General features: G+C 34.9%; 1 protein-coding gene across 1 annotated transcript in view; it reads left to right on the top strand.

Moving 5' to 3' along the window:
- The window catches only part of LOC118736911 (serine/threonine-protein phosphatase 4 regulatory subunit 3), a 53,593-nt gene extending 40,612 nt beyond the window's left edge, over window positions 1-12,981 (top strand). Inside the window, exons 2-12 of the mRNA XM_036467044.1 lie at window positions 1,599-1,729; window positions 1,800-1,929; window positions 1,988-2,231; window positions 3,004-3,191; window positions 3,758-4,696; window positions 4,782-4,959; window positions 5,044-5,299; window positions 7,739-8,005; window positions 8,096-8,223; window positions 8,296-9,320; window positions 9,953-12,981. Of these exons, the coding sequence (XP_036322937.1) occupies window positions 1,994-2,231; window positions 3,004-3,191; window positions 3,758-4,696; window positions 4,782-4,959; window positions 5,044-5,299; window positions 7,739-8,005; window positions 8,096-8,223; window positions 8,296-9,320; window positions 9,953-10,051 (3,318 nt within the window). The 5' untranslated portion in view covers window positions 1,599-1,729; window positions 1,800-1,929; window positions 1,988-1,993 and the 3' untranslated portion in view covers window positions 10,052-12,981. The remainder of the gene's footprint in view (window positions 1-1,598; window positions 1,730-1,799; window positions 1,930-1,987; window positions 2,232-3,003; window positions 3,192-3,757; window positions 4,697-4,781; window positions 4,960-5,043; window positions 5,300-7,738; window positions 8,006-8,095; window positions 8,224-8,295; window positions 9,321-9,952) is intronic.
- Window positions 12,982-17,999: the final 5,018 nt, after the last annotated feature.

Genomic DNA, 17,999 nt, shown 5'->3' with positions numbered 1-17,999 from the left:
AAAAAAGTGTCAACAAATATAAAGCTACACAACGTTTACTGCTAAACCAATTTTTTTTTGTTTCAGCAGCGCATATAGTAAACTAAATTTGACAAGTAACAGCTTGCTCGTGCAAGAACTCACAGCCTACAGTGGGATTCTGAAAGTCATTATCGCTAATTTTGATCGCCAAGAATGTGCAAATTAATAGCGGGCGCGCCTAACAAACAACAACATCTAGTTTCATGCCCGCTATACTGCCAGAATTGTCTGATTATACATTGTCTCCCTTATTTTTTCATGTTGTATATTTTTAGGCGTACTGTTTTTCATTTAGAAAATTTTGGCGACGAAAATTTAGCGTTGCTATTGTCGAAATTCCACGGATAATTATCTATCTCTTGGAGTTTAAGGCTAAACTCTGCTCTTAAACTCGGAGTTTGCCATACAAAAAAATTTCGTTAAACTCTCCTTAACCACCAATTTTATTTGGAGTTTATGGGAATGCAACCCTCTTTTGTACCGAACTTGGTGTGTGTCTTTGATAGAATGTTCCCGTACTGCAAAATTTAGTCAGAAATAGTCGGAGGTTGTTCCGTGCAAATAAGTCTAGAATATGAACAATTTAGCGATGCAAAACCCAAAAATGTGGCTCGATAAAACTTTTTGTGCCGATTTCAATTTTACCAAAATTATTTGGCTAAAGTAAAAAATAAAAAAAGTAAAATTTTTTTTATTTTTTTATGATCTCAAAATAAGGGTAATTAGGGTGTCCTTCACTTGGGTACATAATTTTCTTTTTTATATGTTTAAGCCAGAAATACCGAACAACCAAAAAATATATAAGTATGTATATTTTTTAAATAGCGTTTAATTAAAATTTCTTTTTAAAAGGGTTATACTATATACGTTGCGTAAACGGTATTTAAAATATCTTTAAATTAGCATCAATACTTTTCTGATCTGTCAAATAGTTTCCGATACATTATAAATATTAAAAATATAAAAGTTTAACTTTAACCTCTTTTATTGGCTTTGGTTTTTATTTGTGACAAATTAGCAAAGATTAGACAAATTAACTTTTTCTAATAATTTTCTCTTCCTCTCAATTCTACTCTCTATTTTTCTTTTACGCTCTCGCTTCAAGTACTTACTGGCAAAGTTGTTGAATTGACCTATAGTTGAAAGTGGAATTTTCTGCATTCACCGTATCAACAGACAAAAAAGAGTATCGGAAAGCTTGACTTTCAGGAATAAAATCTGCTTTCAAAAGCCACTTTACATACAAGGTGCAACTGCTCCTGCAATCACTTTTAGAAACTCTTGAGTTTGACAGACTTTTTTAAAGGACCAGCACTTGCCACGTTTAACAGCTACTTTGCTGGATATATTTTACTTGCAACTTCTCCTCAATATTTTGCTGTCTCAATTTCCCCTTCCCTGAAAGTTTTTTTGCAAGCTTTTGCTACGAAAACACCACAACATGAAAAGTAGAACCAATTGTTATTGTATTTTGGATTTTAAATATTTTATATTATTTTTTTCTTTCTACAACCCAAAATAAAATATTTTTTATATTCGTCTTGGAAATAACCATATCTCTTTCTTTTCACTTACAGATGATTTCGCAGCGCGAATGCTTCTCCCAAATGCATATCCCTCAAAGGATAATTGTTTAAAACCAATGATTTCAATAAATTATGTGCGATTTGAATCATAAATTTAAACACCAATAAAAAAAAAAACTTTCGTAAGCATGAGCACCAAAATTATTGATCGAATATATTTTTTTCACTAACGGAACTCGATTCATCGTACAGTTTTTCAGTCCGCTAGCTGAGGGAATAAGCCGCCTTGCGCGCCAATTAATAGTTGGTTGTCTGCCACAGTACATACACCACCCCAGTTGAGCAGCGCGAGAGAATAACTACTACACAAAGCTTTCAAAGTGTACGTACTGCACTAACAGGAATACTCACAGTAGCCCTAATAGCGTTGTTAACTCTAGATTTTTATGTTGCAGACTGAAAAGTACGGAATAGCTGCTGATCGTGCACTGGAATTTGGGGGCAACAATATATTCAAAAGAAAGCTTAGAGTAAAACTAAAAAGATTAAGAGTAGTCACTTTGGAGGAAAATATGACTACAGATACCCGCCGTCGCGTTAAATTGTACGCTCTGAATGCAGAGCGACAATGGGATGATCGTGGCACAGGCCATGTATCTTCGAATTATGTGGACAGGCTTAAAGGTAAGTTCTTGTTACTTACTGCATACAAGATGCGTATCGCTAGCTTAGAGTGAAAAGTTGCTAAGTCCACTTTTTCTAAAAAAAATCATTTTTTTATACAAGAAGCAATAACAATTAAAAGAGCATCGTTTCCTAAAAGATCGACCTACCTGTTTTATTTCTTACCATTTGTATTCAGTGATGTTATACTAATTCGCCTTGATTTGTTTATTTACCGGTAAAACATTTACAGCAAACGCAATTCTCTTCAAGGTACAGAAATAATGAGTATTTCCTTAGATTTTTCTTGAAAGCTGTATACTACCCTTAATGGCGAAAAGCTTTTTTCCGCACAAAAAAAATGTGACACATTTTAACTTTTATTATTAAATTTGATAATGAAAATAAAATAAATTTTTTTAAGTTTCCCATATTAAAATTTATGGAGTCAAAATCCGGAATGATGAATGATGGAAAAATGGGCATATAAGCTGGATTCCGGATATCAGTGTTTGAATGGTTTTTATTCTCGCCTGTAAAATTTGAAAAAACTGGATTTAGCCTAAGCGATTTTGGCCGAGTTCAATAAAGTAAGCCAGTAGTTTTTCTTCTTTTCAAAATGAAGCCAAGTTCTTCTTCACTCGATCTTTCCATAGCAGAGCCTCCCACTTTCTGTGCTACCGAGTTCCGAGTTGAATTATTTCTTGGCTGGAGCGTCACTTTAAGCTAGCGATATTTAAAAATACGTATATTTGTACATACATATATGCATAATTTTCTTTCAACAAAAAAGGTATTTCATTGTTGGTGCGTGCTGAATCGGATGGTTCTTTACTTTTGGAAAGTAAAATTCAACCCGACACCGCCTACCAAAAACAACAGGACACATTGATCGTTTGGTCGGAAGGCGACAATTTCGATTTGGCATTGAGCTTTCAAGAGAAGGCCGGTTGCGATGAAATATGGGAGAAAATTTGTCAGGTAAAACTCACTTAGTACATATTTACTACAATTTTATTTTACATTATCATGCATATACATATGTTTAATTTAAATCAGCAAATTTACATATTTAACTGACCTTGTAAATAAAAGTTATAGGAATACGAAAATAGTGCATCAAAATGTCATACCGTGTTTTTGAAGATATATAGAGTTGTCTCTTATTGTAGAATATGATTTCTTGAAAGAAATTCAAATTTTGTATTTAAAAAAAAAACTTAGTTAAAATTTTTGTCGGTATTTTTTTTAATGATATTTCGATATATTTCGAACTGTTTCAAGATTTATCGAAATAGTTTTGATATTTATCGAAATTGCTTCAGGATTTATCCAAGTTGCGATATTTATCGAGTCATTTTCGATATTTTTCGGAAGTTTTCCTCATGATTCTTCCTTGACCTTTCAGTGCATGAGGTACCTATCTATCTATATCTATCTGCCCTATTCGGTGTGGTCTGTAGTTTTTGAATATTCTATTGTTTTGTATTGTAAACTTGGGTTAGATTGCTATTTTACGCCCAAAATCCATAATTGTGTCATTAAAGGTTCAAGGTAAGGATCCTTCGGTTGAGATAACGCAAGATATCGTTGAAGAATCCGAGGATGAGCGCTTCGAAGATATGTCAGACACGGCACCGCCCATAGAGTTGCCCCCATGTGAACTGGCGCGTCTGGAAGAGATTTCCGAGACCATACAAAATTGTTTAACAACACCTTTACGAAAGGAGAAACTTTCCATGGCTTTAGAATCGGAAAACTATATTAAGAAGTTGCTAAATCTGTTCCATGTTTGCGAGGATCTCGACAATACCGAGGGGTTGCATCACCTCTTCGAAATTTTCAAGAACATATTTCTATTAAACAAAAATGCATTGTTCGAAATTATGTTTGCCGAAGATACTATTTTCGATGTGGTTGGCTGCCTAGAATATGATCCGAGTTCCACCCAACCAAAGAAGCATCGTCAGTATTTAAAACAATGGGCCAAGTTCCGCGAAGCAGTACCGATTAAAAATCAAGATCTGCTCGCTAAAATTCACCAAACGTTCCGTGTACAATACATACAAGATATTATATTGCCAACACCGTCAGTGTTTGTCGAAGACAACATGTTGAACACGCTATCCAGTTTTATATTCTTTAACAAAGTGGAAATCGTAACACTTATACAAGAGGATGAGCGCTTCCTGGTCGATATGTTTACACTTTTAACAGATCCGAGCACCAGCGATGCCAAGCGTCGCGATATTGTGCTATTCCTAAAGGAATTTTGCAACTATGCACAGAACCTACAACCACAGGGCAAAGACTCTTTCTATAAGACACTCACTTGTTTAGGAATATTGCAAGCCCTCGAGATCACATTGGTAATGAACGATGAGAAGACGAAGGCAGCTTCAATCGATATACTTACAGCGATTGTGGAGTTCTCACCGTTGGTGGTGCGCAATTACACACTACAGCAGGTCAGCCGCACAGAGGGGGTAAGTTGCTTACATAAAATTATAAGTTATAAATTTAAGAACGCTAATTCACTTATACCTCGTGCTTGTTCTTTGTATTGCATAGGATCGTATGCTGTTGAACATAGCTATTGAACAAATGTTAAGCGATTCAGAGCCAGAGCTTGGAGTTGCAGTGCAATTAATGGGCATTATTAAAATTTTATTGGAGCCAGAAAGTATGCTAACTGAAAAGGCAGACTTTTTGAATTTTTTCTACAAGCATAGCATACAAACGCTGATTGGTAAGTGGAAGGAGCACTCATAATGATTACAACTAAATACAGAGGTAACTAAACTAATTGCTTTCATTTTGTCATGTTGCCCAGCTCCCCTGCTTGTTAACACAATCGGTGATCGTCCAGATAGTGAAGACTACCAAACCGCACAATTGCTTGGCATTGTCTTGGATATATTGTCATTTTGTGTGGAACATCATACTTATCATATTAAAAACTTTATCATACAAAAGGATCTCCTAAAGAGAATACTTGTACTGATGAAAAGCACACATACGTTCCTCGTACTTGGCGCACTTAGACTTTTAAGGAAAATTATTGCACTTAAAGACGAGTTTTATAATAGGTAAGTAATGTGGAACAATGTTCAAATACCGTAAAGTGACACAAAGAAAAAATACGTAAAAAGAAAAATGAAATGAAATCAATAGTAATAAAAAAATAAAAAAATAAATATATATATAATACCCAGGGTGCTTTGCGACACATATTAAGTAAATTTGTTGAACTTCTTCTTAACGTGTCTTTAAAGTAAGTTTATTTTCAAAGTCGGTAACTTCTGTTTCAAAATAAGCACCGCCGTTTATAAAATAATTTCTTTTACGAGTCCAAGAGAATAAGTCGGAGCATAAATAACGTAGACCTTCCGAGGACTATAACCATAAATTTGACATCCCTTTTGACTGAAAGTAAAGTTTGTAACCTTTTATATCGCATAATTTAAAATATTCTTTTCGTTTTTATGAATCTTTAAATAAGATTCATTGATAATATATTAGTTTAGATTGTACCGCTGTTTTTAAAAGTTCAATGTGCTGCCCCGTAGAAATATTTTATATTTCACCAGACCCATCTTCTTTACACGTCTCTAAAACTGTATTAATTTTTTGGCGTCTAAACCATTGATTCAATGAGTTTTGTGCCTAAACTGTGACTAGTTTGCCAAGAAATGGGCGTCGTAAAACTTGAGGCACTTTCTTCGGACTGCGGGATTTTCGATCGGGTTCACAGATTTTACAAAAACGAACCTTTTTCGTAATGCCATGGCAAGCCGCATGATCACTCTAAAAAACCTCAGCAATGTCCACGCTATTTATTTATAGAACGATGCTAATGTGTGCTGTATTTTACAAAAAAACAAAAAATTATCAAAAAAATTACCCATAATTTTTTTCCAAATATCTTCTCGGTTAACCAAGCAGCCTTTAAGGCACTTCCTTGTACCTCTGTTAGATCTCAAACAGTGGAGGACTGGAAGAGAGCTAGTCTATATCTCTGATCAATACGAAATTACCCTAATATGGGTCCCGGGACATAGAGACAATTACGAAAACCATTCAGCGGACGAACTAGCAACGTGCGGATCCGCAGTGAATGTGTCCCATGCAAAAATTACCGAAATTTATCACTTGAAGGCCAAGCAGAGGTGGAACCGTACAGGATCGTACAGGATTACTCGGCTGTTCTTGGTGTCCTACGACCCACTTAAAAAGCAAAGTTCTCTTAGGAATGTGCAAAGAAGATACCTACAAACTTACTGCCGAAAGTAGTGAAAACATATTGTCAAATGGGATTAAAAATTAGGTTTATCGATTGATTTGAATCAGGATAGGTCTTTAGCCGGGTACATGGGCTGCGAAATCGGTGATCTGTCAGTTTTTGGTCCATAATATCATCGGTAAAGGTATGGATAAAAAAGATAAAGTTGTCTCAAAATATGTCGCCAAATTTTGATTTCAAAATATGACAGTGAAAACCAGTCGTAATGTGTACTAAAATTTATTAAAGCCGCCAAATGGTTGTGGTTGCTTGTCACCAGGGTGACAATCCCATTAAGCCAACCAAACATTCATCGGAACAACTATTAAGCTGTCAATGTTTCTATTTACACGCGATTGCAGCTATCTGCTTGATTATAAATTAATTTTATACATATGTGACACGTAAAGTTAAAAGGGACCTACGCTCAGAAAAAAAGGTTTCGAGAAAAACGACTTTAAAGTTTACCAAGTTGATTTTGATGCTTCTGAGCGTTTTAATGGATTGAAACTCCTCACTCGGGTGTTTTTGGTGTCGCTGATTACGAATGCGATGTTAGTTTTCTAAAATTCAAAATGGCGGATCCAATATGGCGAATGACTTTTTTAAAAATTGATCGGAATCGCTTGAAACTCGTTACTCGGGGGTTTTTGGTGTCGCTGATTACGAATCCGATGTTCGTTTTTTAAAATTCAAAATGGCGGAAAAATTTAAAATTTTTTCGGATTCATGTGAAACTCAAAAATGTCGTTGACACCGAATTTTGAAAAACTAACATCGGATTCGTAATCAGCGACCCCAAAAACCCCCCGAGTAACGAGTTTCAAGCGAATTAAATTAATTTCAGAATAGTTTGTCAGATTTGATTTTTTTCTACTTTTTTTTTTTTGAAAGTACCTAACTTTAAAGTAAAATTGTGAAAAAACTATTTATTGCATTGGAAAGAGCGGCCCGTTTACTATAAGAGTCGATGAAAAGGTGAAAACCGATTTTTTCTGACCGTAGGTCCCTTTTAACTTTACGTGTCACATATGTTAATACATACATACATATGTATTGTATTTTCAAGTGAATTGTTTTCATTATTTTCTTGTTATAATACATGTGCTTTTTATATTTGTATCCGCAAAAAATGTTAGGCAAATATTTTTAATCGCATATTTTACTCGTTTATAGGGCATATTTTTGTATTTTGAGTGCATGACATTCCGAGCCCTACATATAACAATTATTATTTTTTAAACAGGCATATAGTTAAAGGAAACTTATTCGCACCAGTTGTTGACGCATTCATTAGAAACAATGGCAGATATAATTTACTCGAATCGGCTATATTGGAACTTTTTGAGTTCGTGAAACTTGAAGACATCAAAACACTTTGCGTCTACTTCGTGGAGAATTTCAGCAAAATATTTGATGAAATCGAATATGTGCAAACATTTAAATATCTCAAAAATCGGTACGACCAGTATCAAGACCGAATAAAGGATCGCGACAAGATGTCGCTGGATACGTAAGTGGTCATATTTTAAATAAAAGTCTACATTTGATCATTCAAGCATACTAACGTACGTTGTTTTTTTTTTATACGTAAATAATGTAGCGGCATACCAATTATACGTAGTCGCTTCCGCCGAGATCCGCGACAAATGGACGACGAAGAGGAAATGTGGTTTAATGAGGAGGAAGATTTCGCCGACGAATATGATACCTACAACAGCGTTATGAAATGTAAGTTTTCTAGTCCCTACATTTTTCTAACTTTCTTCTCCCATTTTGAACATATTTCTTTGGCATTTGCAGCCGTTACCGAAAAGAATGGCCCTTCACAATCTCCGTCGCAGCAGCAATCATCGATTCAACAAAAGTCGCCACCTCAAGGCGGTCTGCTCGGCAGCAGTAGCAGCGTGAATAGTTTAAGCTCCACAACGACCACTTCAACGACATTGACACCGGCTGTGGGAGTTAGTGGCATCGGTGGGGTCTCATCCATCAGCGGTGTGAGTCTCAGTGATGTGGTTTCAAATGCGTCCAATAGCGGTAGTAGCATTGACCATTCACAGTCTGCCGCTGCTGCTACACAGGCGCATCTAGGCGCAGCTGCTGTGGCCGCCAATATAGCGCTCCACCACCAACAGCAAACGGCACTACACAATTTCCAGCAACAGCAACAACAGCTAAATCTAAATAGCACATTGGTCGCAGCAGCAGCGGCTGCTGCGGCTGGTGTAGCTAGCACATCGGCAGCTAGTGCCGCGCATTTAGAAGCGCAGAACCAACATCATCACCAGCATCAGCATGCAGAGCGTTCGCACGAAGATCCCGATATTGTAGAACTGCGGCAGCATTTGGTTTCCATTGTACCACAACATCAAGAATTAGCATTGGCCGGTGCCGCCACTTCATCATCAACTGCCGTCACAGCATCACCATCGTCAGCGGTTACAGCTCTGCAATCGCAATCGTTGTCATCAGCATCGATAGCGGCGCCATCCACATCGACCGCTTTGTCAGAGTCGGCGGCTGCCGCTGCAGCAGCTGCTTCACAGCTACTAACATCGATTGCATCGAGTGATGCCGTCGCTGCGGTGGCAGCCGCTGCAGCGGCAGCTGTGGCGGCCACGGTAACTGGTGTGACACCTAATATGGCTGGTGCTGGTGGTGGAGGAGTAGTAACTGCGGCGAATTTGGCAGCAGCCGCCAATGCCGCGGACACTTTGGCGCTAAATGTTGTGAAGCACAACGATAGCGTCGATAATATGGGCAGCGGCAACGGCAAAGAAGGAGCTATTTCGACCGTCGTCACTGGGGAGAGTATTTTGAAAAAGGTAGGCGAGAAATATAATAAACTACAGTATCCAAATATTTGGCGCCGACATTTTTGTTAAGTGCTTGGCCAAGCTTCTCCTCCAAAGTGGTTTTGTGCGTCTTGATCTTGTTCCACAAATGGAGGGACCTAGAGTTTTTCGCCGCTTCAAACCGGCGGATGGTTTTTTTTTTATGGGAAACTTTCTTTCCGAGGTGCCGAGAGGCGACAGCTACTTATAGAAAAAACCGTTTCTATTTTTAGATGTTCCTCGGACCAGGTATCGAACCTTGGTCTTACCGAGCAGAAGTAGGCACCGCTAACCACTAACATTCTCACGACAGTCTGGTCTACGTAACTGGAGCGACCCAGATTTATATTTGGACAACGACTGTCACTTCAGCAACGTTCCCCCCAAAAGCTATTTGGGGAACTTGTATGTTGTTACAATAAAACACACCTTTAAATACTCGGCTACGGCGGCCACGGTATTCCAAATAGCATAGCTATTAAAGTCATTGGGGGGGTCACATAACTTATGTGCGGTATTAAGCTGTAAATCAGAATTCGACTTGCATCAAAAAGTCAGATAGAGACATCGCAGTCTTTCGCATTAAATAATCTCTGGTATATCGATATTTGCTTAATTTACAGGGTCTTGTCGACTATGAAAGTGACTCTGGTGATGAGGACGACTACGAAGAAGAAGAAGAGGAAGAGTCGCCGCATCAGAAGAAGCCACGTATGGCATAGCAAAATTACGCTACTAATGCAGCAGCCGCAGCCGCAGCGGCAGCAGCAGCAGCGGCCGCAGCGGCTGCAGAATCAATTATTAAAACATTCGCAACAATGTCTTCAACACATTACAACAACAATTTGTAAAAGAAATAGCCATAAAATAAATTTGCAGTAGCCAGTGTCGTGGCGTTCAGACTCGTACACACCAGCAGCTGCAACAACAACAAAAACAATTACAACCATAGGTGTAACAGAAATACAATAAACATGATCAAATAATTATCGATAACAACAAACTGCAGTCTGCCATTGTAACAAAAAACAAGTAGCAACAGCAAGTTACAGAAGAATGCGAACGTAAGAAATTGTATGGATTTTTTTTTTTTTGGTGTTGATTGTTAATACGGACACTGCTGATGGATGGACGACAGACAAAATTATAACAAACTAAACATGCATACATAAATAATTATACATAAATACATACTACATACAAGTATATAACGCGTAATCTACTAGAGAATAAATAAAATGAAATTAAATTCGCAAAATACTAATTAAATAAATTTTGTCGAATTATAAATGCATATATACATAAATATTGTATGAGTGGAAAAACGGAGTTGAGGAAATGTTGGAGTGCATACAAATCTTATTAAGAGAAACACATCAAATTAATAAAATTCAAATAAGTGGGCAATCGAAAGATGAAAGAAAACACACTTCATACATATATTTACTTTATACACTAACAAAGTGTAATAGTAAATAAAAATTGTCGTCTTCGTCGTTGCCGTTGCAATGCTAAATTTAATTTAAAGAAGGCAACGAAATTATTTTCAAAAAACAAAAATTAAAAAAAAAAAAAAAAAAAAAAATAAAATTACAAAAAACAAACGCCACGGTATTAAATCATTATGTGCCTGCGATGAGAATTGAAATCGCTATTGCTTAAACATCTTTGTAAAAGCCCAATTGCAGTGAGTTATTTGAAATTTAAAATCAGCTTAATAGAGGAACATACTACGCGGAAAACCTATTTATTTCGCAACCAGCTATCATCCGTATGCGTGAATTTCTTTCTCTCTTAAACATGTGATTTGCTATAACAACGCGCATGATGAGCTTTTGCAAGAGGCGTTGCAGATTTACGGGCGCAATTAAAACTTTTAAGCAATAGCGAAATTAAAAATCTCGGCACAGTTCGCGCATCAATTTGAATATAAATAAACGGACTAATTTAAAGGCGAAGGGAATGAGTTGTAAATGTAATACATTTGGTGAAACATGGCACTACTAGTGTTGCTAGTGTATAGGTATATGAGTAAAATAGGAAAAATTTTGTGCACAAAATTCTTGCATTTTAAAGGAAAGAAGTAATTGAATAGCGCCTGTAAACTGAGGTGAGTTTTTGTGTGGAAGATCAAAAATAGTTAAAATTTTCCCCGAGTGCCACTACGCTTTAGTAGACCACTTCAGTGTGCCAATTATGCCCAGGCCTTCAGAACTGGCACCCGCATACGCACACGCCGCCACGATCACATACATATTCACAATGAACCGAGTTTTAGAGAAGCATTTTCAAATAAATTTGTATGAATAATACAATGCAACAACAATTATAGCATACACCCTAATATATATATATATATATATATATGTACATGCTGCATTACAAATCATAAATCGTGAATACATAACAGTAGAAATTCTAAAATTTAAAATTCATAGAAAAAAACTACTTCCAATGGAATGGGCAGATTTTTGAAATGCATAATGTCTAAATTTTAGTATTTGTAAATGAGTGTTTTGCGATTGATTAACACACGCATATTAATGTGAATAACCAGAAAAACACAAATACACAACTATTTATGTACATGTTTTAATGCAAGTGGTGTTTAGAATATACATACATACAAATACGCACATGATAATTATAGGAAAAAGTCTTAAGTATACAAATAAGCCATTTCCCTCTTATGCTACACATGTATGCGCTGTCCACTGTCACAGCTGTTGTTTTCGGTAGTCTTCAAACACAAAAACCATATAAAATTCACTTACAACATTTAAAAAATAATTGAGTGGTTTTCTATCTGTTTTTGTTACTTTGATAATTTATTTGCTTTCACTTTAGTTGCTCACATTAATGTTTAAAATGTATTTTCAATGTCATCAGTTTTTGTTAAAACAACATTTGAATTATTTAGTTAAAACAAACTTCCATTAAAATGTTCTTGTAAACTCGAAACATAAAACTTGCTTCACTGCGAATTTGTGTCGTAACCTTTTCGGTCAGGCATAGGCGGAATGAGTGCCTTATTTATAGAAAATAAAACTATTCATAAAGAATGTCAAATGTGTTTTATTTATTATAAATAAGGGTTTTTTCGAATAAATTAAAGTGCTGCGGGTGAGAAAAAACTGTGAGACTAATTTGTATAAGCATAGAACAAATAAACGTGTGAAATTACTTTAAAATTCCCTATTGCTAAGAAAACAACTTTGCACCCAAATAAAACTAAATGGAAACAATCGATTCTATATCATATTCACAGCACAGAAAATTAGGAGAAAGTTATTTTATTGAGAAAAAAATAAAAAAATTAATTTCAACAACGACTCATTCATTCCAACTCATTCCCTTTGTGCGTGTTTAAAGTTTTTTTTTTTTTTGTTTTTTGATCTTCACCCCAACTTCAATAACTCGTTCAACATTCTCCAATAGAGTTAAATTTTGCCGGTTAAATTTGAGTTTTGCGCTTTAGTAAACAAAAATTAAAAAAAAACTTAAAAAGGAAAATTAGACATAAGAATAATCATTAAATTGTATGTATGTTTTCACTAGTTTTGTTGTAATATAAACACATATAATTTAGTTAATAAACTAAAATACGTTTAGGGTGTCATACATAAGCACATTATGTATTATACGAATAAAATAATAACAAAAATGCTATCTATATAAATTATACATTATTCTTTATAAAAACCATAAATACACATACACACCACTCCCACTTGTGCAGAGAAAATCAAATCCTAACATGGCTCCATAAACTTAAAACAAACATAAACAAATTAATATGTAAGGAGATTGTTAAGACATCGCAGAACAAAAGTATCATGAAAGCATGTTCATTTAGTTCCAAATACACACATACATACGTACATATGTACATATCGTTCATTTACTAAAAGACTGTCACAACTCAAAAAACGGAAGTTTTCAGTAGAAGCGTTTGAAATTTTCAATTTACTCATAAAATGCTGAAAATGCAGATGCATATTCCCTTCTGCTGTGACAGCCTTTTAGTAAATGAGCGATATGACATTAACCGCTTACTATAAATATTAAATATTTTTTGTTTGTCAGTTAATAATTATAATTGTGTTTTGTCTGTCGTATGCGTCCACCACCAAGCTCTTCTTATTTTACATTTCTATTTAATTTTTTGTCCTTTTTTTTGGTTTCCTTTCCCTGTTTTCTTAACCTTCAAAAATCAGTCGGTGTTTTGGTTACAGAAGAGGCCTTGACTTTTCTGCCACTAAATCAGTGCAGTGCTTTGCCACTTCTTTTCTTGCACTCAAGCGCCAATCCTTTCCTAAACGCTCATACGCTGAACACACAGTGGACGTTGAATAACTCGCATACACACACACACACACATAATCGCACATGAACACTGCTATATACACAAACAGAGAAAATCATTTTGCTTTGCAATAAAATAAAAAGAAATGGTGTAAACCTCGTAAGTTTTGTGTTAAAAAAAAAGAATAAGCAACACGTAAATAACAAATTGATTATAAGAAAACAACAACAACAATGAACAAGTTAATAGCAGCAACAAGTATGCGAAGTTGTTATTGCAATACATCAGAAACACAAACGAAAGTTATATTAGTTATTCTTAATCGTAAACAATGGATGGATGAAAATTTAATTTTTATTACTTACCATATAATTAAACTACTATTATAGTTATAAAAAAATATCACTATCACTATCGCTATTATGATTAATTATGCAAATAAATTTATTAAGTTATGTGAGTTTTATATACAAATACGTATATTATACATATGTATGCAACTACATACACAGTTGCGCACAGCCCTCTGCTCTACTAAACCAAAACTCCCCTCCGCGCCGAACTTGTATACACGTTTCCAAATACAAATTTCTTTCTTCATTTCATATTAATGTATATCTGAATTTCTCTTTTTTTCAAACTTCTATAACTGTCTCTTTTGTTTATTGCAATTAATCCCATACATTTGATTATCTATCTAACTTCCAACTTTAGAACTTGGCATATGTTTCTTTTTTACGCACTTCGTTTGATTGTATTTACCTAAATATTGTAGATTTCTGTAACGCAAATGTTTCACAGCCAGGAGTAAAAACGAAACAAATATAACAAAAACACGAAAAATTAAGCGTAAATGAATCAGCAGATCAAATGCAAGATAAAAACTTTGTATTTTAAAGTTTTATTTACGTCTCCATATATAAATATATATATATATATGTAAAACTAAATTTATAAAGTGGAAAGAAGAAAAAGTAATAAATTAAATAATAGTTTTTAATAGTTTTTAAACAAAAACAAAGAGTTTTCTATTGCAAGATATTACAAAAAGATGTATGCTTATATGTGAGTTTGTATGTATTATGTTAATTGCAAATGTAAGTATGTAAAGGAGTTGTAAGCCAATTGGTTTACCCGCATCGACTGTACCTTAGTTAGATCCAAAGCTTTCATTGCACAAATTCCAGAAAGTGGAGAAACAATATTTCTCCTGAATTTCCCCTGCGCGCGATTCGTTTGGTGAAAAGCCGTGGAGGCGAACTATATCGTTGTTTAAAGTTTTTTGGCAAAAAATGTCAGTTACGCGGTTTTACAGAACGACGATACGCGGGTTTGTTCTTTAAACGACGATATCTATGTGTATGCTGTTAGGCAGGATGCCTGCCTTTCGATTACTGGGGCGATCACATCATGTTCAACGGAAGCCTGAAATGCCATCCCAACATGTTACCGATTGTTTTCTTTATCAAGGATACTGCTTCTACGGAAAGAAAGATTTGGTAAGTTTTATAAAAACTCATATTTTGATATAAGAGGCTAGAGAAATTAAAAATTATTGGCCTGCTTTATATTCAATGAAAAGAAAATTTGCTAAGTCCAAAACAGGCGCCGAAACCCCGATAAGGCCCAAATAATATAAAGTCTTTTTATACAGAACTAATGCTTCTGTTTCGTATGGAGTTTTGCTTTGCTTTAAGCAGGCAAAATGTTGTATTCAAAGTTTTCCGAAATACTTGAAGAAAATCGCTTTAAGAAGTTTTTTCCTCCTGTAAAATTGGTAAAAATGGACTTGGCAACATTTAACTCGTAAGCTAGCGATATGTACAAGCGTATAGATTTATACCTGGCCGAGGACTGTCACTTCAGCATCATTCCCCAAAAACTCTTTGGGGAATTTACATGCTGTTACGCTTGCAAATACAGTTGACCGCGAAAATAAGTTTACACGTTTTTCTTCGCCGTCAATTTTGTAAGAGTCTTTCAACTTCTTAACCGACTTCATAAAAAGAAGAAGGTTATCAGTTCATCGGAATATATATTTTTTAACCGACTTCCAAAAAAGGAAGAAGTTATCAGTTCGTCGGAATATTTTTTTTTATGTATGTTACCACTTTGTGCCACGCTAACCGATTTTAAAGGAAAGGTGTTACCTCACAGGTGGTCCCATAGTAATTTGGTTTAAATCCGATCACTGGGTCATGAAGAAATTACCGATAATCTTAAATTTTTATTAGAGAAATGAAGCCGGTTTTGTTTTTGCTTAAAAATTACTTGTTTTATGTAAAGTACATACATATATGTATTTAAAAAAGATCTTGGCGGTCCCTGTAAAACTTCAAAGACGAAAAATGTGGGGTTTGGTTAGTTTTTGTTTCCTGCTTTCCTCTCTCAGAAATCAAAGGATATACCATAAAATGACTTAAGTGTAAATACTCGCTTTTTTCCCAATGTTTGGTGAGATTTTTTCATTGTTCGAAAAATTCCTTTCGCGAAATTATGCAAAAAGAGGCCGAAAATCAAAAATTAAGAAAATCAAAAATTACATATATCTGCAAAGTCGCGCGCAAAGATCAAATTATATATTCTAAAACTACATAAAATTCTCTAAAATATTCGTCTCATTTCAAGACCGGACGGACCGGTACTCAAATTTTTTTTGACTAATAATCTTTAGCATCTACATTTCAAGGTAAATTTTTTGGTAAGAAATAGGAAAGTACAAAAAAGTATAAATTACCACGATATTCAAATAATTGATTCCAGTTGAAAAAGAAACATTTTCTTTAATGGGTTAATCGCCAAAGGCCACTTATCGCGCCAGTATCGCGCCGATTCCCGTATTTCTTTGGAAATGTATTGTTGATGTATTTTACTTTTACCTCTCGTAAGTCCAACCGGTCAACCGGTTTTTCTATCTGCCTCCATATAGTCGAAACACTGTGCGCCGTAAGTGTTAATTTTGCGATATGGAACATGTAATTTTTAGCATTTAACAAGATTTATGGTATCCTGCCCATTGCAATACATAACTATGTACATACATATGTACAGTGACGAACAAAAGTATTGGCACAGGAATTTTTCGTAATATATGCAAAGTTTTTTATTCTAATTTATGTTCGATAATTTTGTATAAAAATATAGTTCATTTTACACCAAAAAACATAAAAATAAAATCTCTTAACTTTGTGCAAAACTCAGGAAAATTCATTAAATTTGCGCACTAATTTGCAACTTTTTATTCAGACTTTTAGAAAAATTCTAAGTATGCAGTTTCATAGTCCATTAAATTTCAGTATGACAAAATGCAAGTTTAAAGTTGCTAGAAAATCGCGTTGATTTTTGGCAATTTTTTTAGCGGAAAGTGTTGCTCATTTTCTCCATAGAAAAAATAATTGTCGAATATACTTTGTATGGAAGAACTTGCGTGAAAAAAAATTACCAAAAATCAACACGCTTTTCTAGCGACTTCAAACTTGCACTTTGTTATACTAAATTTGAATGGGCTATAAAACTGCATACTTAGAATTCTTTAAAAAAATTTGAATAAAAATTTGCAAATTAGTGTGCAAATTTTATGAATTTTCCTGAGTTTTGCACAAAGTTTAGAGATTTTATTATTATGTTTTCTGGTGTAGAATGAACAATATTTTTATAAAAAATTATCGAAAATAAATTAGAATAAAAAGCTTTGCATATGTGACCTGGTCTACGGAAAGGGGGCTTAGGTGTCAAAAAATCAATTTTCACTTTTTGGTTGATTCGGATGGAAGATGAGATGCTTTTTCACGTGGTGAAAAGCAGAAAATCCTAACTTGCTTAGAAGTGTACTAAAAATGTAGAGAAAGAAGAGTAAAAACGAGTAAACGAAACGAGTTGCTTACTTTTAACAGCTTTTTCACAGAAAACTAGTTTTCGCACGTGAGCTCCCTTTTCGTTGACCAGGTCACATATATTGCGAACAAATCACTGCCAATACTTCTGTTCGGCACTGTATGTACAAAGGCGGTCGTCGCACAGTGGAACTTGGATAGGTTACACCTCGAAACCCAGTAAACTTATATAAGAACATATAATTCGGTTCCTAATTTTGGCATAAAAAATAGACTGAATCAGGCGATAATTCGAGATTACTTCTCTCCGTTTCTCGTAATTAAGAGACAAAAAGGGTATTATAAGAGGTTATAGCAGCGAAACGATTTTTTTCGAAAAAAAACTTGATATTACAAAATAGTTGGCTCTTAATTTTTCGAGCTATGCACGTTTTCCTGTATACAAAGGTATACAAATGGTTGTCCTGACAACACCTTGCTAAAAAGCCTAGGACACAACAAATGTAATTTCCGTCGCAATGGTGCTTTAGT

Source organism: Rhagoletis pomonella, unplaced genomic scaffold (assembly GCF_013731165.1).
Source record: "Rhagoletis pomonella isolate Grant_MI unplaced genomic scaffold, Rhpom_1.0 Rhpom_scaffold_00004, whole genome shotgun sequence".
Classification (NCBI taxonomy): domain Eukaryota; kingdom Metazoa; phylum Arthropoda; class Insecta; order Diptera; family Tephritidae; genus Rhagoletis; species Rhagoletis pomonella.
This window is presented reverse-complemented; position numbering and strand designations above follow the sequence as displayed.